Raw genomic sequence first — 21302 nt, 5'->3', positions numbered from 1 at the left:
GGGATGCCTCAAAGCCTCCTCTCCCCTCTGGCTGTGGGATGGATGGTGAAAACCAGCCACCCCTGCGCGCCATGCTCTCCTGCCTGGGATGGAGCAGAAACAGTCCTGCTCTATGCGAGGGGCCAGACTCCATCCCTGTTGAACACAGGGTCCTCCCTGCAGCACAGGATGCATGCACCCTGCTCCCGCTGTCAGAGCAGGTGAGGGGCTTGCTTGCACTCAGAGCCCTTTGCCTTAGTTCCCCAGCCCAGCCTATGAAGGTGGTTTCATTTCTGGGGGGGTCCCAGTTCTGGTTTTTCTGTTCTCAGGATGGTTTTAGCCAACACCGGAGCTGGTACTGTGATCTGCACTTCCACTCAGATGCCTGGCATCACCCCTGCCTTGCACGCCTCAGCTCATGTTTTATTCTAGGAGACAACTCACAAGTCCTTTTCAGTTCAGTTTTAGTTAGCAGCAGTAGTCCACATAAGCCTTGAGTCCTGGTGCTGTTGGCTCATGTGAAACTGTGACCGTTCCCGTATAGGGCCAAAGCTGCCCTGGGCTGGTGCCCCTGCAGAGGCCGGGTCTGGGCCAAGCTCCTCTCCTGGCCCTGCTGCTGCCCGGGCCATGAGCCCCAGGGCACTGCGGGCGCCCCTGAACACACAGGCAACTCCTGCTCTCCCACTGCGGTACTACTGACCCAAGCCACATCCAGTGTGGCGCTGGCTGGTGGCAGGTCCAGACTCGCCCCCACATGACACCCCCACATGTCTGACACCTGGTGACAGGTAATGCCTGTGCCCCCACAGGCTCTCTGCTCCGGGCTGGGTGCCCATGCTGCTGCCGAATCAGGGTTGCTTGCGCCCCTCATCCTCGTAGGCAATGGCGATCCCTCGTCGGCCCTGCACAGCTTTGGAGACGGGTGTCTGTCCCAGCTGCTGCTCCAGGCCCCGCCAGCTGCGGGACTCCAAGAAGGAGGCTGGAAGGAGAAAGAAAGGGAATTGTTACTGGGAGCAGGGAGGTGGCACTGCCCCTGCACGGGGGCTCAGCCCCACCACAAAACTGGATCACAAACCTGCAGGGCTGATCGCCGTGAGGGCCCGCGTCTGGTCCCTGCAGGCCAGGGTGGTGCTGGGGGGCAGCTGGGGGGCCGGGGGGTTGCAGATGTGGGTGGCACGCATCTCCCCCGTTATCAGCGAGATGTCAGGAATGGCCTCTGCTGCAGGGACAGCTGGTGGGAGCTCAACATGTGCACAGGCACCTGCCAGGAAATGGTAATGTTAGCCTTGTGCTCACGTCTATCCTCCAGCCAGCACAGAGCCGAGGCAACCGCAGCCTCCAGGTAGGGGAGCAGGGCAGGACACGCCATGGGAAAGTGTTGGGCAGCTGTTTTCCAGCTGTTACCTGGCAGCAGGTCTCGGAAGTCAGTGAGATAGTTCCCTGTCCATTCACGGGCTGGGTTACAGGCCAGCTCCAGCTCATAGGGGGTCACAACAGGTCGGTAGAAGTCGCTGGAGTCCAGCAGGGAGTTCTGAGTGCAGGCCACCAGGACGAAGATGTCCACCTCCAGGAAGTTGGCCAGCTTGGCAGGGTTCAGCTTTCCCATGGCCAGCGTGTAGCTGCGCTTGCCAGCCCGGCGCAGAAGCTCCCGGAGGTGCTGCAGCACATCTAGGTAGCCTGCTACACCGAGGGTACCCACCAGGATGCCCACAACCCGGGCATCCCGAGCCCTCTCCACCAGGTAGAGGCGTCGCATCAGGGCCCGGTTGATGTTGAGGGTCTCGCGGCGGCCACAGCCAGTGGCGGGGTTAAAGGAGCTGAAGGGGCAGCAGTTCCAGGTCAGCATGAAGCTGGTGAGGGCCAGGCCCTCGGCTCCCACGTAGAACATGGCATAGTCCTGTAGCCCTCCTGGCGCCTCCACCGGGAACTGGCGACCAAACTGCCACACCTCCCCATGCGGTGCGGGGCCAGGAGGGTCCTCGCACACCACCCTGGAGAAAATGATATGGGGGTACTCAGGGCGCAACAGCTGCTCCAGCTCACCTGAAGGGAGAGAGGAGTGAGAATGAAACATAGCCACAGACCTGACCCACAGAAGGTAGGACAGCAGATTAGGGCAGAGGAGAGGACAGAAATCAAGGCTGACAGTGTCTGGGGACTGCCTGCCCGCTGCAGAGCTCAGAGCAGCACTAGAGACCCCTTCCCTGCCCCAGAGCACTCACCCATCGCATGGGCATAGACCACATCGCTCAGCACCACCACATGGCTCTGACGGTTGGGGTAGAGCTCCCGAAAGGCCTCTGCGCAACACCCGACGTCCAGGGGCTGCTGCCCAAAGATGTGCAGCACCGGGAGCTTTCTGCAGGGGCTGAGGCAGGCTGAACCGTAGTGCAGCACCGCCTCGGCACCCACGTGCTCGGCGGCAACTTCGTCCACGCAGCAGCTGTGGGAGGACCCGGTGTCAGACAGGCTCTGCACCACAGAGCTCTTCCTCCTCCCTAGCACCGCTGTCCCCGGCCTGGGCAGCCAGGGAGGGGATGAGCAGCCCCATTCCTGCCCGTGAAGGACCCCCGGGACACCCCTCACAGCCCCACACCAACCTGCCATATGTGGTGTCTCCCAGGATGTACATCTTGGCCCCAGTCTGTGCCTCCATCTGGTCTGCCACAGCCGCCGCGTCCGCCAGCAGCTCGTCGGGGAACTGGAGAGCAACCTGGGGGGGAGACATCGGGACAGGGGGTGAAGGACTGGGAGAGGCAGCCTGCAGGCCCCAGCCCTAGAATCATAAAATCCTTAAGGTTGGAAAAGACTTCTAAGGTCATCAAGTCCAACTGCCAATGCAGCACCACCATGCCTCCTAAATCATGTCCTGAAATGCCACGTCTACGTTTTTTGAACTCCTCCAGGGATGGTGACTCACCACCTCACTGGGCAGCCTGTTCCAATGCCTGACCTCTTTCAGTAAAGAAATATTTCCTAACATCCAATCTAAACCTCCCCTGATGCAGCCTGAGGCCATTTCCTCTTGTCCTGTTGCTTGTTACTTGGGAGACCAACATCCACCTCACTACAGCCTCCTTTCAGGTAGTTGTAGAGAGCGATAAGGTCTCCCCTGAGCTTCCTCCTCCCCAGGCTAAACCACCCCAGTTCCCTCAGCTGCTCCTCATCAGGCTTGTTTTCCAGACCCTTCACCAGCTTCGTTGCCCTTCTCTGGACACGCTCCAGCACTTCAAGGTCCTTCTTGTCCTGAGGGGCTCAAAACTGAGCCCAGCATTTGAGGTGTGGCCTCACCAGTGCCAAGTACAGGGGCTCAATCACTGCCCTGCTCCTGCTGGCCACACCATTCCTGATACAAGCCAGGATGGTGTTGGCCTTCTTGGCCACCTGGGCACACTGCTGGCCCATGTTCAGCCGGCTGTCGGCCAGCACCCCCAGGTCCTCCACCGGGCAGCTTTCCAGCCACTCTTCCCCAAGCCTGTAGCCTTGCATGGGGTGGCTGTGACCCACATGCAGGACCTGGCACTTGGACTTGCTGAATCTCACAGTTGGCCTCGGCCCATCGATCCAGCCTGTCAAGCTCCCTCTGCAGAGCCTTCCTGCCCTCGAGCAGATCAACACTCCCGCCCAACTTGGTATCACCTGCAAACTTACTGAGGGTGCCCTCAATCCCCTCATCCAGACCATTGATTAAGATATTAGACAGAACTGGCCCCAGCACTGAGGCCCGGGGGATGCTGCTTGTGACCATTCCCCAGCTGGATTTAGCTCCGTTCGCCACAACTCCCTGGGCTCGGCCAGCCAGCCGGTTTGTCACCCAGAGAAAAGTGCACCTGTCTAAGCCACGAGCCGCTGCTTCTCTCAGATGACGCTGTGGGAGATGGTGTTAAAGGCTTTACTGAAGCCCAGGCAGACAACACTCACAGCCTTCCCTCACCCACCGGCGGGTCACCTGGGCATGGAAGGAGACCGAGCTGGCCCCGGCCCGCCCCCGCCCCCGCCCCCGCCCCCGCGGGACCCCGCTCACCTTGCGGAACCCGCCGCCCCGCACGAAAGCAGCAGCCCGGCCCATCTCGTAGAAGCCGCCGAGGCCGCCCCGCCGCCCCGCTCCCGTCGCCACCGGGCCCAGCCGCCGCCGCAACGCCACCTCCCCGTCGCTGCTGAAGGCTGTTGCCATGGTGCCTGGGGGTCGGGCCCGCCACGCGGGACCCCTGCGCCCGATTCCGGGCTGGGGCGTAGAGCCGACCAATGAGAACTCGGCACCGCCCTCCCCATTCTACGGAAATCCCGCCCCTGGTGGAGCGCGACCTATCGCTCTTCAAGGCGGGGCGAAGAGGGGAAGGTCAGCCAATGGGAAGAGGCGCTTATCGCGTTGCTTTATGGCCTATGTAGTTTTCTTTCCGCTGTCAGGCCGGGCAGCCAATCAGCGGGCGCGGTGGAGGCGCGGTGGCGTCACGCTCTTTCCGCTCACGTCGCGCCCCGCGCGGGTCAGGTGACGCGCTCGCGCCGGCCGCCCGGTCCCGCTCTCCGCCGCTCCCTCCCGCCGCCGCCATGACGGGGCTGGCGCTGCTGTATTCGGGGCTCGGCCTCGCCTTCTGGACCACGCTGCTGGGCGTCGGTCAGCGCCGGGACGGGGAGGGCGGAGGGGGGGTGCTGGTGGGGCCGGGCTGAGGGGCGGCGGTGGCGGCGGCGGGTTACGGGGGGTACCGGGGCGGGGGGAGGGCTCTGGGCGTGAGGGGAGGCTGCGGCGGTGTCTCGGGCTTGTGTCCCGGCTGGTCGGTCCCGCGGCGGGGGCGCTGTCAGTGCCCCGGTGGCCGAGCCGTTCCGGAGCAGAGGCGGGGGGCCGGCCCTCGGCCTGCTCCGGCACGCGGAGTGCTGCCTGGGGGCTCCTTACGCCGGGCGTCCCCCCTCCCGGGCGCTTTGAGCTGCTCCCACGGGTGGCTCGGGCCTCAGCGGCTCCAGGCGTCCGACAGCTGCTGTTGGGAGTGCGGCTTTCGGCGCCCTGAAGCCTGTCTGCTTGATCCGCTTCTTTATTTGTGCGACAGTAGAAAGGTGCTGTTGGCAGTCAGGGGTCGCGTTTGGATTTGGTGGATCAGGGGAGGGAAAGGCAGGTGCTCGTTTTTCAGGCTGTGACAGCTGATATCTCCTGGGTGGGGGAGATCGCCCTCCCGCTTTGCCAAGCTCTGGCAGCATAAGGAAATGTGTATACTCTGCAGAGTGCATGGCTGTGTTGCAGCTTGTGGTAGCCTAGGCTCTGCTGCCAGTGGCATCAGGCTCGCTGATGTGTAATGCTTTCTGGGGAGGGGGTGACTCCAAAGCGTAGCGGGAAGATTTTTGTGGTGGAGCTGCTGGTTATTTCCCCTTTCAGTGCAGAGTGAAGTGACTACAAGCCAGAGGAGACCTTAGCTCCTGCCTCAGCGTTTGGGTGAGGGGAGAGACCAAGTCAGAAGCTGAGGGTGTCTCATTCCCTCGTGTTTCCAAGGGCTATTGAACGCAGTGCGGGGCCTAGGGCTGCCTTCCTGGGCTCTCTGAATCACATGGCTCACACCAGTGCACACACACACTGTGAACTTGAGACTTTTGGAAAATGTTGACAAGTGGAGCCCAGATGCTTTTAACTTCCCCTGCCCTGTTGCAATCCCTTTTTGGGGAAGGACTGAGCAGGAAGCAGGCTCTGCCCAGTGTTGCGTTGCCTCTTTGTGCTTTCCCTCCTTGTCCTGACCCCTGCTTTGGTGCGCCAGTCCTGCTGCCCCAGCTCTTTTCTGACCTTCTGGCTGCAGGGCTGGCAGCCAGAGCTCACAGGAAAGTGTCCTTCACCCTGTTTCTTTTTTATATGAATCCAAGGCTACATCTGCTCTTGAAGAGATGGAAGGTGCCCCAAGGATCTGCCCTGAGCTGGATGTAGCGCTCTCTTGCCACTCCTGGGGAGTGGGTGCAGCTGAGGCTGGCTGGGTTCAGTTCCTGCTCTGCAAGCCAAGCAGTGAAATCAAAACACAAGGTCCAGAGTGGCTGAGCTTGGCACTGTAGAGATCATCCCTGAAGGTCACCGGGCGTTTGTTTGTGTTGCTGCAGGGGATAGGGGAACCATGATTTTGCGGGTGGGAGGAGTGACCAGCATTACTTATTTCCCTTTTGGGGTCTGCTTGCCTGGCAACACTTGTGTGTCCTCCCAGTGTGTGGGCTGCTGAGCCCCGAGTTGCGTGTGAAGGGGTTTAGCACACAGGGACAAGGGGGACCTCACTGCTCTGGGGCTGGTAGGCTTCCCAAGGCTCTCCCATAGGATCAGCTGTCCTCAGGTCCTGGCTGTGGGCGGGGAAGGGCTCCAACCTGGGGCTCATGGTCCTGCCCCTGTATTGCTACTGTGCATGCCAGTGACTTGCCGTCACCCCAGCTTCCAGGCTGCAACTGGGAGGGGAAGGGAGCAATTGGACACATGCAATGGCCTCTTCGCTGCTTTTAAGCATTTCAGAAGTCTCCTGTTTCCTCTTTTTTCAGCTGTACGTGGGGCTGGTGTCACACAGCTGCTGGCCCTAGTCAGCCATGGTAAAGAGCAGTCCCTTCACCCTCTTTATCTGGTGTGGAGCAGACAGTGCCACACTGCCTGCACTTATCTGTTCCTTAGGGCCAGGTCTCACACTTTTCCAACTGTGCGCTACGAGTCATGCAATGAGCGAGTGTGTCTTCTGGTCTGCAGCCATGTTTCCTGCTCATGAGCTCAGAGCAAGGCAGGGTTTCAGTGCGAGTACCCCTGCATCTGCTCTGCCTGTGCAGTGCTGCTGGGTGCGAGTCCTTGCTGAGATTTGGCATGGGAGAGGAACACTCGGGGTACAACAGAGTGAGCTGCCCTTGTAGGCCCTCCCTGGAAAGGAGAGGTTTTCTGGGCTTCTCAGGGCTACGCTTCAATGTTTCCTGCCTGTGTTGGAGTAAAAATTTCTCTGGAAATTACTAACCTTGGGGGATGCACTGACAAGAGCAGGCATGTCTTGAACATCCACAGCCTTGAAAAAATGGGTGCTGGGGGGCCAGCTGCAGCTTCTGATGTTGAAGGGCTCCTGGGGACCAGCATGGACCCTGCTGAGATGGTGACAGAGCAACATGATGGTCAGTCAGGGCACAGCCTCGCACCTCTTGCCTGCCCTGTGAGAGAGAAGAGCTCATGGCTGGTCACCCGGTGCCATGGTTTTCCAGTGGGGCTGGGCTGTTGGGTGATGTAGATGGGGCACAGGGCTCCCTTCAGCCCAGCGTGGCCTGTGGGTGCTCAGGAGGATCAGGGAACAGAAAATGTGTGCAATGACCACAGTAATCCTCTTCTTGGTGAAGACTGGGATGGGGTCTGGGAGTATCGTGGGTCCAGGCTGTCTCTGTCCTGCACTGATGTGGGAGTGCTGGGGTCACTGGGGCTGGACTTTGGTGGGGCACCCTGCCCTGCAGCTCTGCATGCCTGAGCCGGTCTTCCCAGTAACCCTTCTGCGTGCTGTGGTGTGTTCCTGGGCCTCTGTCCCGGGGCTCTGCAGATGGGGGAGGAAACGGCAGCACTGAGCTAGTAGCTGGTGCCTGTCTAAACATTCCCATGTCACTCTTGCTTTCCAGGGATCTGCTACACAATATTTGACCTCGGCTTCCGCTTCGATGTGGCCTGGTGAGTTCCCTATAAATATCAGCATCCTCCCTGTGAGCACAGGGCTGTGTGAGGAGGTAGTCGGCATTGGCAGTGCCTTGGCAGGGAACAGCGCTTGATTTTGAGTGGCTGGCAGCAGTCGCTACATGGCAGGGGAACAAGAGCTGCAGTGACCCTATGAGGTGGGATAGATGCAGCCCACAGGTACGTGTGGCTGGGTCCATATAGGGTCCTGGTGCAGCCATCGCTGCCCTTCCCACCTCTGATCCAGCCCACCCCCTCTCCCAGCAGCCTCCCAGCCTGGGCTTCCCCTTCACAGAGGGTTTGGGAGGAAGGTGTCAGTCCATGCGGGTGAGGGTCCTGGGTCACTGGCTGGCAGAGAAAGGCTCTCATGTCCCACTGTCTGGCAGTCCCCAGCCCATCTCAGTCTGCGTGATAGAGTGAGGGGTACCTGTTGTGGGGCTGTGCACCATGACTAGGGGGGCTCAGCCTGTGTGCTAACTCTTCCTCTAACTTCTTCCACTACAGGTTCCTGACGGAGACCTCGCCCTTCATGTGGTCCAACTTGGGCATTGGCCTGGCTATCTCTCTGTCCGTGGTGGGGGCTGCTTGGTGAGTGGGGCTGGCTCTTCAGCAGGCTCCTGCTGCCCCACCTTGCTAGTTGTTTATATGCTGTGGTTTCTGCAGCTCCTGCGGTTTCCCACAGGAGGGCAAGGGCAGAACAGTGTGTCCATGCAGGGGTGTGGGGCTGGCTGGGTCACTGCAGCAGTGGAGCCAGGTTGCTGGGCTCCTGAGGGGTCTGGGCGGAACACCTCATGGGATGCAATGGCAGTGGAGAAGCAGGGATGTCCCCGGCTCTCTGGAAGCCATGCCCTTGAGCCCAGGTCATGCAGTGGTGGCTCTTGTACCCCAGCAGTTCTGCTGGTATGGGTGGTAGAGCTTGGGACCGCTTGTACCCTGGGGGTGGACTGGGTAAGTCTTCAGTGTCCCCCAGCTGCATGCCTGATTCTTTGCTCAGCTGGAAGATCCTGGTTTCCCTATTGAATCCCTCAGCGTGTGCCAGGCCCTCCACCAACCACCCTTGTCTGCCACAGGGGGATTTACATCACGGGCTCCAGCATCATTGGTGGTGGAGTCAAAGCCCCTCGGATCAAAACCAAGAACCTGGTCAGGTAAGCACAGTCCTGGAGTTAGTGCTCATGCCATGCCTGAGTGGGGCAGATCATAGCCTGCTGCTGTCAGACCATTCCTTTCTGAACTGTTTTCTCTCAAAACAAAGAGCCCTAAATGAGCCAGAGTGCTGCTTTGAAGAGTCACTGTGTGATACCAAGCAGTGAATGAGCCCAGTGTGTTCAAAACAAACACCCTGAGATCACACTTCCTGCTCCAGTTGAGGGTTCCTTTGGCCAGACCTTGCACAGCCCGTCCCCAAAGGAGCAGAATGGGGCTGGTGGAGGGCAGGGCTCCCTGGGCCTGCTTCCCACAGGATCATCGCAGCTTCCTCAGGTGGCACAGCACAACCAGCCCTGGCCTTTGTCCTTGGCAGCTCTCCCTTGTTTGAGAGGAAAGCAGTGGGTTGGCTGGGCTGCCTTTCTGCCCTTGGCAGCAATGGGGCAGGCTCTGATATGGCCGTGGAGGGGTCTGGCTGCTGGCTGGCTGGGCGTGAAGCAGTGGGGGCTGCTTGAGGTGGGGCAGAGCCTGGGACACTGTGCTCAGACTTTACCTTTCTCCTGCAGCATCATTTTCTGCGAGGCTGTGGCCATCTACGGGATCATCATGGCAATTGTCATCAGTAACATGGCTGAGGTACGGGAGGACCTGGGCTGCCCTGACAGCCCTGAGCCAGCCTCAGGGCCATGGTGGGGATGGGCAGCCAGGCACAGGCCAGCGTTGTGAGTGGTGGCTGTCCGGGGGCTTTGGACATTGGTGTGGCTCTGGGAGCCCCTGGCTGGAGGTCTGTGCCTTTGTCCATGCTGAAGAGTGGGCTGGGGGAGCACACACAAGGCAGATGTCATGAAGCCACGCAGGGACATGGAGTCAGGGACCAGTTCTGCCCAAACCATGTCTGCCTTATGCTATATTGGGGCAGGTACCTCTCCCAGAGACCACGACTTGCCAGTAACCCAGGCCCTGTGCTTTCTCTCAGCCTTTCTCTGCAGTCACCCCAGAGACGATTGGAGCCAGGAACTACCATGCAGGTAAGGACTGCTCAGTCCCTGGTGCTGCGAGCATCGGCACACTCTGATCACCACCTCCTGCTGCTCCCTCTGCCCTGGGCTGTAGGGAATGGGACTGCAGGGCCTGGCTCACCCAGCCCGCAGCCTGCTGCAGGCATCTGAAGGACCTGTGACTCTTCTGCCAAAAACTAGCTTTTTAGTTAACTTCTTGATGCCCTCCTGCACCCAGCTGGGCTGTGCTGCCCAGTGGCAGCACTGTTTCTCCGTCAGGTGGCAGCAGATTGCTGTCACCTGCTGGCATGGCACTGTGGGAGCTGGGGAGCACCCTGGAGCAGTCCTGCTCCCCAAACAGGAGGATGCTGCTGGTCCTTGGCAGCTTTGGGTCTTCTGTCACCTTGAGGCAGAGCTGCTGCAGCATGCCCTGGGTGTGGGTGGAAGGGGGTTACCCCCGGCTCTTGCAGCATTCCTCTCTCACAGGATTCTCCATGTTTGGGGCTGGCCTGACCGTGGGATTATGCAATCTCTTCTGTGGGGTCTGCGTGGGCATCGTGGGCAGTGGGGCTGCCCTGGCTGATGCCCAGAACCCCAGCCTCTTCGTCAAGATCCTGATCGTGGAGATCTTTGGCAGTGCCATAGGGCTGTTTGGGGTCATCGTTGCTATCTTGCAGGTACTCACCTCCTGGGGCCACCAGGCTTATATGACCACAAGGTGACTGTCACCCTGGGTGCTCTTCAGCTCTGGGGAGACACACCTGGGCTCCAGCACAATCCTCTGCAGTGGGATGGAGCAGCTGCTTGCAAGGTTTGGGGTGGCACAGCTCTCCTGGAGCATACTATGCCTATTGGCAGCAGTGTGTTCACTCTTTGATGGCCCCTCTGAGCAGCTGTCACCAAGGGTGTCGCCTTGGGTGTACCCTGGGTGATGCTTCTGTCTTATCAATGGGGCTGATAAGCTGTCTGCAGCTTCTGGATGGTCCTGGGGTGCTTGGGTGGGACTGGGGTGCTGGACTGGGATTTGTGGGGCATGGCCTAACCTCTTTTCTTTCTTTCTAGACATCTAAAGTAAAAATGGGCAACTGAGCCCTGTCCCACCCAGCCTGTTCCAGCCCACCCCAAGAGGTGCTGTATATATTTATTTAATGTTTCTATCCTTGACTGGGGTGGGAGCTGCGCAGCAGTGGGAGCAGGAGCCCAGCTGCATAGAGCGCCGTCCCACCAATCGATCGGCCCCTCAGAAGAAACAAATTTCTCTGTGTGAATTCTGCCCCCAGCGGCCTGGCCTGGCCCGTGGGGCCCTGCTGCTGCGTGTCCCCGGTGTGTGTAGAATCGACCACCAGTGCAATGCTGTGTCCGTGAAATAAATATGGTTCTCGTCCAAGGATGCAGCTCTTCCTCTGCCCTGTGCGTGCTGGGGAGGCTTGCAGAGAGCAAGCGCTGATGTGGGCTGACCCCCTGCTTGGAGAGTCCCCTCTGTGCCTCTGGCAAAGTCCCTGCCTGGCTCCAGGAGCCTGGTGGTGTCCTCCCTCTGTGGGGTTAACTCTGCTGTCTGCTCAGCCTGCAAGAGGCTGCCCTCTCTGGGCTGTGGGAATACAGAGCTCTGCTTTGCTGCCCAGAGCAGGTAGGAGGCTGCTGGAGCAGGCAACAGGCAGCTCTGCTCTGCCTCTGCCAGGCTGCTACCAGTGTTGGCAGTGCCCTGTGTGAGGCATGCTAGAGGCACCAGTGCAAGCTGGTTTGGCCTTTTCGGCTCCCACCCAGGTAGTTTAGTGCAGAGGGAGCGTACACGGTCCCTGTAGCCCCATTGTGCAACTGGGGAACACCACAAGGGCCGAGGAGCAAAGCTTTTGCTCCTCTGAGGCTGCCTTCCAGGCAGCAGCTCCCTTGTGTGAGTGTTGGCTGGGTGCTGCTGCCTGGGCAGGTGCTGTGGGGTGCCAGGGCTCTCTAGTCTGCAGTGCCCCTCCATCGTGGGGGGCCCTGGTGCAGGTCCCAGGGGTGGGGATGCTTCGTGCTAGTTCTGCTCCCCTCTTCCTGGCTGCGGTGAAGACAGCATAGGGAAGCCGGCTGTGGACAGCTGGGCCTACAGCTCTTCTGCTGCATGGGGGAAGGGAAGAACAAAGTCTTCCTGCCTCCACCCTGCAGAGAGCCTGGAGCTGATGCTTCTGCAGTCTGCTGTATCCAGCACAAGGCCCTCATCCTGCTGTGCTACCAGTGCACCTTCATAGGGGGAGCGTCTATGCCCCAATGTGTCGGAGTGGATGCATGCCTGGAGCTGCCCATCTCTTCCCACCTGGATGCAACAGGCTGGGGCTGCAGTGGGGCTGCTGGAGCTGGGGAAGCATTCATGCCTGCTGATTTTTTGCCCCTGGGACTAGGGCAGCTTCCTCTGCATGGCCTCTCTGACCTCTGCCTGTCTCACAGCTCCACTCTCTGTTGCCCTATGTGTTTTGGGACAGCAGTGTCTCAGCCTGGGGTGTGGGAAGACTGCTGGGGCAAACCAAGCCACCCTTCCTGCCAGCTGTGCTGGCTGCTCTGGGACTGGAGGCTCTGACAGGAGCTCTGCATGTCCCATGTAATGGCAGGGACACAAGCTGGGGGCAGAGTTTTGCCTGTCCTGCATGAAGGCTGTACCACCATCCCTGGGCATTGCTGCTGCTGCAGGCCAGAGGTGTCTGAAGCCCCTGGGAGCTGCAGGGCCATCTTGTCAGACCTGCGCTGAACTAGGGGGCCTGCCTTCAGGAAGGAGATGGCTGGGGTTGGAGAACCTGTGCTGGTAGTGAAGCTGTTCCATGGGTTAATCATCTTCCTGGTTAACAACTGTCTTGAAAGCCTCACCTGCCTTGGCTTGATAGAAATCCATCTGCTGTCAGAAATCTCTGTCTGCCAGGTGCTTTTGTGTGCTCCAAATCTGGCCTGTGTGTATCCAGACTATCTATGGGCCCCTTGTGAGGACATGAGACGCATCAGGGCTGGTCTTGTGGTAGCAGGGGTGGCCCATAGTCCCCGTTCCACAACCAGTGGCAGTGAGGTAGGCATGCCCTGCGCTTCCTTGTTTGAGGTGTGTGCACTTGGGCCTTTGAACTTGGGTGTGCTAAATACCTGCTGCTCAAGCATGGAGAGAAAAGCTTAAGTGAGGTTCCAGTGTCTTGCACTTTGTCTCATTTAGGAGCAGCAGGAGTTGAAAGATGACCTGGTGAGCACATAAGAGCTTGTGATGAAAATACCACCTGCCAAAGAGCCAACCCAAGAGCTGGAGGCTGAAGTTGGACACCTTTCAGCAGGGCTTGCTTGCTGGGCTGGTTGGATGCTGCTCTGATCTCTACTGTAACATTGTCTTCTGAAGGGAGCTGCCATGGGGCAGAGGGAAAGCCCTCACTCTGGTGCACAGGGGGCATGAGAAGAGGCCTTGGAGGATGGGGGCTGCTCAAAACAGGCACAAATGCTGTGGGGTGGCTGGCAAGAAAGGACAGGCTGTGGATGGTGCAAAAATTACTCATGGTGGGCCAAACTCTGGGTGGGACCAGCCTAAGATCTTTTGGTGATGCCGTTGTGGTAGGGAGAATGAAATCAATTGCTAGGAAACACCGAGAAACATGGAAAGGGTTGGGGGGGGGGGGGTGGGAAGGAGCCACAAATAGGTTGTGATGGGCGCTGAGCCAGCACCAACACTCGGGAACGCAGGAGATGCCCTGGGTGGGTGGGTGAAAGCGCAGCCTCCCACGCTGCTAAACACGCAGGGGGAAGGAGGGGAGAAAGCGACCCAGTCCCTGTTGTCCCCCGGGGTTGTGGGGAGGGGCTCCCCGGTGCCGGGGTTGGGGCCAAGGCCTGAGCACCTCGGGGCGGAGCGGGGGCCATCGAGCATCCGGGGGGGCGGGGTGTGCACCCGTGGGGGAGGGAGTGGACATCCGTGGGGGGTCTTGCACCCGTGGGGTCCCGGCCGCGGCGGGGCCGCCCTCGCCCGGCGGCGGCGCGGTCCCGGAGCGCGGGGGGGGGCGGTCGGCGGCGGCGGCCCCGCCCGGTGCGGCGGCGGGCGGAGCCGGCGTGCGGGCGCGGCCCCGTCTCCCTGCGGCTCTCGGTGGTGCGGCGGCCCGGCTGGCAGGGCCCCCCCGCCCCGCAGCCCCGGGCATGGGAGCCCGCGGGCCGGCGGCCGGGGCTGGAGGAAGAAGAAGAAGAGGAAGAGGAGGAGGCGGCGGCGGCGGCGGCGGCGGGGGCCGCTGACCGGTGCCGGGGCGGTGCGGCAGCCCCGAGGCCGCGGTGAGTGGAGCGGCGCGGACAGGCCTGGGCGGGCGGGGGAGGCCCGGGAAGGACCCGGGATGTGACCCGGGGGAATGCGATCCCGCTCGCTTATGGGAGGCGCCGCCCCGGCTGGGGAAAAAGCCGGTTTTGAGGTTGTTTCTCGTTTTTTAATAAGTTTTTGTGTGTGTCGGTGACTGGGAAAAATTTAAGGAGGGTTGGTTGTGCCGAACGGGTCCCCTCACCCCGCTTTTGGCCCAGAGAAGGGAGGCATGGGGTGGGGGAGCCGATGACCATCGGCTCACCCTCCTCCACACCTCCCTTCTCCCGGCCCAGGGATGTCCTGCGGGAAGAAGGATGGAGCCCATAGGGATGAGCGTCCCTTCCAAAACGAGAATCGCCAGCCCCACGGCGCACACCACGCCAGGGTAAATCCCTGGGGACCAGCTCCCCGACCCCAGGTTGCTAATATGAAATCCCACTGAGAGGTTGAAATATGCAACCCCATATTTCATAGCCCCCTCACTTAGTGGGTGTTTTTAAGCCCACTCATGTTTGTGGCATCCTGTGGCCACTGTTTGACGGAGCGCTTCGCTTTTGTTTCTGGTGAGTATTGCTTTCCGCTCGCCTCGTGGACAACCCTGCTAGAGGGTCCCTAAAACCCGCTCTTATTTTTCCCTAGCACCTCCCCGCCCGGCTGTCAAGATGCCACCGCTCCATGTGCTGCCTGCTGCGAGGGCTGTGGTTTTTGCAGAGGGTTTCTGGCAGGTGCTGGGGGCAGGCAGGTCACTACCTCAAGGGTTCTGCTGGGTGACAGGGTGCCATGACCGTGAGAAGGTTTGGGAGGCAGTGGCAAACCTGGCTTTTCTCCAAAGGGTGACTTTCTAGAAAAAAAACCCTGGATGAGGGGCTGGAGTGTTGGGGCGTGCCAGGAGACCCCGGCCTGCGGAGACCCTGCTCTGCATCCTGCAGAGAGAGGGTGGATACAGGTGGGGCATTGGGCTTGGAGCCTTTTCCAGCACCTCCCTGCCTGTGGTGCACTCCTGCCAGCTCCCGGCTGCCTGCCGGGACGAGCGCTGTGGCTGGGAAGAGGGCAGCTGGGGTGGGGTGGGGTGGGGGAGCCCCGCTTCGCACCTCGGCTCCGATCCCTGCTCCCAGCCGGTGCTGCCGTCACTGCCGGCTCTGTGCCCTGCAGCTCCCTGGGGGGCCCCACCGGCCTGGGCTGGCAGCTGCCGGTGGGCTGGCCCCAGGCCTTGGGCTGGTTGCCAGCACCCTCAGGTCCTAGCTGCGCTCCTGCTGGGGGTTCCTGCCACAGCTCCCCGCCCACTGGGGTCCCCCTGGGGTCCCTGCAGCAGCACTGGCCTCTCCCAGGGTCCCCAGGGCCTTGCAAGCCTCTGTGCCTGTCCCTTGTGGTTGTCTTGCCCTGTCCTAGCAGATTCCCTGGGAGAGGGGACCAGGGCAGGGACCAGGGCAGGAACTGGGGTACACGGCTGTGCTGCAGCCCGAGCCCTGGTTGGTAGCAGGGCCGGGAAGGGCGGACGATTTGGCTCAGCCAGGGTGCTCTGGTGACTCTCCCAGCTGCCTTCCTGGCAGGGCTCTGGCCTGGCTCCAGGTGTCATGTGGGAGATAAGGGGACCCTGGCTCCCAGCGGCTCCCATCGTCCCAGGGGGCCTCGCCACCAGCAGCAGGAGGAGAGAGGACCCGTGCCGCTGGCTGTAAGCTGGACTCCCCTGGATGCGGCAGGGACCCCGGCCCCAGGGACTGGGATGTCCCGCTCGGCTTGGCTTGGTGTCTGCCGTGCAGCTGCTCGCCCCGCTGGGTGCCCCAAGGAGGGCCCCTGCCGCCATGGCTCTCGCTGCTGGCCCCGCTTTGGTGCTGCTGCTGGGGTGCAGCGCTGCAGGGGGTGTTGGGACGGGGAGCAGGGAAATGGGGTGCCTCGGAAAGGGGTGGCTGCTGGGGGCAGCTGTCACTTTTTGGAGAGCATAACCTTCAAGGGCCCAGCCTCCGTGGAGGCTCTTTGCGGCACCTGTAGGGGTATCTGCATGCCCTGCTTGGGGGGTAATGGGGACAGGGAGCGGGTCTGGCCTGGTCTCAGCCTTGGAAGGCAGGGAAGAGACTTGCTGCATGGGGCTGGGGACCTCTCGTGTCTTTGTGGCTGTGCCTTCAGAGCAGCGGTCTGAGCACAGCATCTCCACAGGGTGCTCTCTGGCATACTGACCTGTGAGCCCATTGCCCCCTCATCGGGCCTGTGCTGCTCCTGCTGCCCTGGTGTCATTCGGGTTGGGGCTGGGGGTCTCCTGAGCGTGGCGTGTCTCGGCAGGATTGGGACCGTGGCCGGAGCCGCCCCCCTGCCCCGCTGAACGCACATGTCCGCCTGCCCGTGCCCAGAAGATGACCAGGCTGCTCTTGGGGGTGACCCTGGAAAGGATTTGCAAGGCCGTGCTGCTGCTTTGCCTGCTCCACTTCGTTATCATCATGATCCTCTACTTCGACGTCTATGCGCAGCACCTGGACTTCTTCAGCCGTTTCAACACCAGGAACGCCTCGCGCACCCACCCCTTCTCCAACTCCTCCCGCCCCAACGGCACCATCCCCAGCTATGGGCCAGCCGGCGCTGAGGCCCCATCCCCCAGCGCCAAGCCCAGCACCAACCAGTCCGCCACCGAGAAGCCCTTGCAGCCCTGCCAGGAGACGCCTCCTGGCTTAGGTGAGGCATGCGGGGTGAGTGTGGGGGGGCATTGGGCTCTGGCTTTGACTGTGGGGCTAGGGTGGGCACCCATGGGTGACACCCCTGTTCTCTGGGCCCTGGGCATGGCTTCCTGGTGCTCCTAGGGGTGGAGCAGTGAGGAAACGCCAGCCTGGAAATGGTACCAGGACGGTTGGTTTTGGGTTTTGTTAGCGGCTTGCCCAGCCTCTCTGCCCCTGTTTGGGAAAGGTTTTGGGCGTCCTCTGCCCTCGGCAGTGCTGGTCCCCCTTGCAGGTCCCCCTTGCTGTTTGCTCCATGGGCCTGGCCGGGAGTAGCAGGTGACCATGACCCGGACTGTGTCCCCGTACTGTGGGCATCAACCTGCCCTCCCTCTTGCAGTTGGGCGCCTGCTCATTGAGTTCAGCTCTCCCATGAGCATGGAGCGGGTGCAGCGGGAGAATCCTGACGTGCGCCAGGGTGGCAAGTACACCCCTCCGGACTGCCTGCCCCGGCAGAAGGTGGCCATCCTCATCCCCTTCCGGCACCGCGAGCACCATCTCAAGTACTGGCTGCACTACCTGCACCCCATCCTGCGCCGGCAGAAGGTGGCTTATGGCATCTACATCATCAACCAGGTGAGGGGACAGGAGTGAGGGTGACCACATCTGGAGTACTGTGTTCAGTTCTGGGCCCCCCCAGTTTAAGAAGGACAGGGAACTGCTTGAGCAAGTCCAGCAGAGAGCTACAAAGATAATCAGGGGACTGGAGCACCTCTCTTATGAGGAAAGGCTGAGAGACTTGGGTTTATTTAGCCTGGAGAAGAGAAGACTGATGGGGGATCTTATCACTACTTATAAATATCTAAAGGGTGGGTGTCAAGAGGATGGGGCCAGACACTTCAGTGGTGCCCAATGACAGGCCAAGGGGCGATGGGCACAAGTTGGAACACAGGAAGTTCCACCTGAATATGAGGAAAAACATCTTTCCTGTGCGGGTGCCCAAGCAGTGGAACGGGCTGCCCACAGAGGTGTGGAGTCTCCTTCCCTGGAGACATTCAAAACCCACCTGGACGCATTCCTGTGCCCCCTGCTCTAGGGGTACCTGCTTAAGCAGGGGAGTTGGACAAGATGATCTCCAGAGGTCCCTTCCAACCCCTACTATTCTGTGATTCTGTGAGGGCTTGGCAGGGCTGGGGTAGTCAGGCAGGCATCCCTGAGCTCTCCTCCACAGTTCGGCGAGGACACCTTCAACCGGGCCAAGCTGCTCAACGTGGGATTCCTGGAGGCCCTCAAGGATGACGAGGAGTACGACTGCTTCATCTTCAGCGACGTGGACCTCATTCCCATGGACGACCGTAACCTCTATCGCTGCTACGAGCAGCCGCGGCACTTTGCTGTTGGCATGGACAAGTTTGGGTTCAGGTGGGTGCTTTGTGGGGCTGGGGTGTTTGCCTGGGCAAGGCTGGGATGATGCTAGGATCACGAACCTCAGTGGTCGCCCGGGACAGCTGTGGCGTTACTGGCTCAAATTGTGGATGTGGGATGGGAGAGGGTGGAGAGCCCTTCGTGGGAGGGTGACTCAGGGGAGGGCTGGTGCTTGTTCCTGGGGGTCGCCATGGGGCTGACTCCCATCCGTGCCGGTCTCTGGGGCTGATGTGTTTGCTGTCACCCTGCAGGCTGCCCTATGCCGGCTACTTCGGTGGTGTCTCTGGGCTGAGCAAGTCCCAGTTCCTGAAGATCAATGGCTTTCCCAATGAGTACTGGGGCTGGGGAGGAGAGGACGATGACATCTTTAATCGGTAGGTGCCAACCTCTCACCAGCACTGGCTGGTTAGTGTGTGCTGGGGCTCCCTGTTGAGCATGGAGCTGGCACCCTCACCAGCAGTGGGGCTCCTGGTTTTGCAGGGGATGTGCACAGGGCACGCCACATGGCAGGGAGGGATTTAATTACCCTCCAACTTGAGGGTTGGTGACCCTCACTGATCAAACTGGCCCCTCCCAGGGTGTTGGGGGGCCGTGGGGCACCAATGTGCCTTTCTTGTGGCTGAAACCCCCAGCATGGTGGGGCCCAGCCCCCTCCCACTGCGATGTGAGCTGTGCCAGCAGGGTGGCATGCCGACGGGCTCCACTCCAGGCCAGGGCTGGGATGCTACACTTGGAAGCGTCTCAGTGGTGGCCGCCCAGTAGCCAAACAGGCATTTCTGCCGGCAGCCAGCAGGCCGCAGCACAGCCGCAAGCAGAGCTGGAGCCGAATCCCCCCAGCATGCACCCTGCATTGGGTGCCAGAGCCGGACGGTTCCTGCCTCATCTCCCGCAGGTTTCCCTATGGCACTGCCCAGGGGAGCAGTGTGCAACCGGTGTTGCACAACCAGCCTAGTAATGGCCAGACGAGCAAAACACCCCTTGCAGGCGCTGTGGGTATGGTGGTACAGCTGCGGTTTCCATACAAGGTGGGCTCGGGATGGGGAGCAAGCAGCGTGTGGAGCTCTGAGAGAGCTTCAGGCAGCCCTTAACCTGTTGGGGGCGCCCCGAGGGAAGGGCCAGGCACCGGCATTTGGAGAATGTAAACAGCGCAGGCTGACCACAGCTGCTGGCCTGCAGAGCTGGAGGTCACAGCGCATGAGCAGTGCTTTGGACATGCTCTGCCATGAGGCATGCAGCACCCCTGGTCATGGCACTGGCCCAGCTGTGGTCTGACTTTGCTCAGCTTGGCTTGGTACAGCCCCGTTTAAGCAGGGACAGGTTTATTTGGGTTAGGGGCTCACCACAGAGGTCTCTGGGCTGGGGAATGTCCCACCCTTGTGCCCACATGCTGATCCCCCCCATGCTTCTGGCCCCCAGGATCTCCCTGAACGGCATGAAGGTGTCGAGGCCCGACACCCGCATCGGGAGGTACCGCATGATCAAGCATGAACGTGACAAACACAATGAGCCCAACCCGCAGAGGTGAGTGAGCCGCAGCAGGCAGGGGCAGCCAGGACACCGGGCGATCGCTGGGCCACCTCTGGCCACCAGCTCCCCTGCTCTGCTCACCCCCATGGAGTTATGGCACCGCTGGCACCACGGCAAGCCCCCACCCCCCTTTCCCCCCACTTCATCCTGCTCCCATTTCCACCAGATTCACCAAGATCCAGAACACCAAAATGACAATGAAGCGGGATGGGATCAGCTCACTGCAGTACCGGCTGGTGGAGGTGTCTCGGCAACCCATGTACACCAACATCACGGTGGAGATCGGCAGGCCCCCACCCCGCCTGGCCCGGGGCTAGCACTTGCCCCGCCGGCAGAGCCGCTGGGAGAAGGCTCTGTGCCCAGGCTGGCTGGGCATGGCAGGTTTTGCCCCAGCTTGAGAGCCAGGACTGGATGGGGATGTTTTCTGCCTACTCTGCTGCCTTCTGGAGACGGCTGCCCCCAAACCCACCCCTCAGTCCCCAGGATTTCTCTGTTCCCTCCATCCCCGTGAGTGTGTTTGCAGGACCCCCGCCCCATACTTGGTGTGTTGGCGGACGAGCCCGGCCGCCCCACATGCGGCTCCTGGTGCAGAGGGAGGGGGCAGACCCAGCCCTGGCAAGAAGCCCCCTGCCCGTGCCAGCTCCTGCCTGCACCTGGGGCAGGGAGGGTGAGATCCTGTTGCTCCAGGAGAGCTGGGGGTCCCCACCAGCGCTGTGAGAAGTGGGGTGCAGGCTTCCCCCTTTGCCAGCACTGGAGCTGCTGCTGCCCCAGCCAGGGATGGGAGCAGCCTGAGCCCACCCCGAGCAGGTAGGACGGTGCCACCCCAGCCAGGCACTGCTGGGCACACAGATGTGGCTCACTGTCTTCCTCTGCTTTAGTCTGGTGCTTAGAGCCGGGCGCTGTCTCAGCTCTGCCAAACAGACCTCCAGTTAGCGAACGCCCCTCGCTGTGCCTCAGTTTCCCCAGGGCTGGGGGGTGGCAGCCGTGTCCCATCCCCCCTCCCCAAAGGCAGATGCTGCGTGTACATGTGCAGCCCCTGCCTGTGCCTGCCCTCAGCTGCCCTCTCTGCTGTGGGGGGGAAGGAGGCTCATTTGAACCCCCTCAGCCCCTCTCTGCAGGGGCTGGTGTGGGGGGGCAGCTGCCCCACAGTTCACTCCAGCAGTGGGTGGCCCACAGGCAGTTTGGGGGCCATTGGGGTCTCCCCCATCTCTGGCTTTCCCCCTTCAGGCCTGGGGCAGGGGGCTGTGGGCAGGGGAGGCCAGGGCAGTGCAGGGCAGGCACCCCATGCCCCTCCATGGGGCTGGGAGCCCTGGCACCACCCATACCCCACGGGGGGCTGGGAGCAGGGCAGCATGCCGGGGCTGGGGGGCACCGGTGACTTTTGTACATTTGAATGTCTGACCCTTTTTTTGAGCGTACGTTGAATGCAGCGTTCGGTCATAGAGACCGGGGTTTTTGTATTTAATAAAAGTTTCAAAAGTTTGTGGGGTCTGTGGGGCCAGGAGGGGAGAGTCACCATGAGATAGGGCAGTTTCAGCATCCACTGGGAAGGGGGCTCCTGCCCTGCAAGGTGCCTAGCCCCAGCTACCGTGAGGGGCCCAGGGCACATGTGGGGCAAAGCCAGCTGCCCTCCGGGCTCCATGGGACGCTTGATGGGATGCCCTCCT

At 61.1% G+C, this 21302-nt stretch overlaps 3 protein-coding genes across 4 annotated transcripts; 2 read left to right on the top strand and 1 right to left on the bottom strand.

Annotated features, from left to right (window-relative positions):
* Window positions 1-371: 371 nt before the first annotated feature.
* DPH2 (diphthamide biosynthesis 2) lies at window positions 372-4224 on the bottom strand. Its single transcript, XM_064455267.1, has 6 exons — window positions 4004-4224; window positions 2580-2692; window positions 2202-2422; window positions 1384-2022; window positions 1055-1240; window positions 372-958 (listed from the first exon to the last, which is right to left on the bottom strand). Exons 1-6 carry the CDS (start codon window positions 4151-4153, stop codon window positions 828-830), a joined length of 1440 nt encoding a protein of 479 aa, XP_064311337.1. The 5' UTR covers window positions 4154-4224; the 3' UTR covers window positions 372-827.
* A 209-nt stretch (window positions 4225-4433) lies between these two features.
* On the top strand, window positions 4434-13357 carry ATP6V0B (ATPase H+ transporting V0 subunit b). Its single transcript, XM_064455266.1, has 9 exons — window positions 4434-4594; window positions 7567-7615; window positions 8123-8206; window positions 8689-8766; window positions 9331-9400; window positions 9741-9792; window positions 10249-10439; window positions 10825-10890; window positions 12932-13357. Exons 1-8 carry the CDS (start codon window positions 4528-4530, stop codon window positions 10849-10851), a joined length of 618 nt encoding a protein of 205 aa, XP_064311336.1. The 5' UTR covers window positions 4434-4527; the 3' UTR covers window positions 10852-10890; window positions 12932-13357.
* A 525-nt stretch (window positions 13358-13882) lies between these two features.
* Window positions 13883-21117, top strand: B4GALT2 (beta-1,4-galactosyltransferase 2). Of its 2 annotated transcripts, none has more exons than XM_064455263.1 (7): window positions 13883-14019; window positions 16319-16705; window positions 17084-17319; window positions 17915-18105; window positions 18360-18482; window positions 19525-19629; window positions 19802-21117. In XM_064455263.1, exons 2-7 carry the CDS (start codon window positions 16390-16392, stop codon window positions 19950-19952), a joined length of 1122 nt encoding a protein of 373 aa, XP_064311333.1. In that variant the 5' UTR covers window positions 13883-14019; window positions 16319-16389; the 3' UTR covers window positions 19953-21117. The 2 variants fall into 2 exon arrangements, with proteins under 2 accessions (XP_064311333.1, XP_064311334.1); XM_064455264.1 differs by lacking the exon at window positions 13883-14019 and adding an exon at window positions 15459-15713.
* Window positions 21118-21302: the final 185 nt, after the last annotated feature.

Source organism: Phalacrocorax carbo, chromosome 6, assembly GCF_963921805.1.
Source record: "Phalacrocorax carbo chromosome 6, bPhaCar2.1, whole genome shotgun sequence".
In the NCBI taxonomy this organism is placed as follows: Eukaryota; Metazoa; Chordata; class Aves; order Suliformes; family Phalacrocoracidae; genus Phalacrocorax; species Phalacrocorax carbo.
The sequence above is the reverse complement of the archived record's forward strand: the minus strand, read 5'-3'. Positions and strand labels throughout refer to the sequence as shown.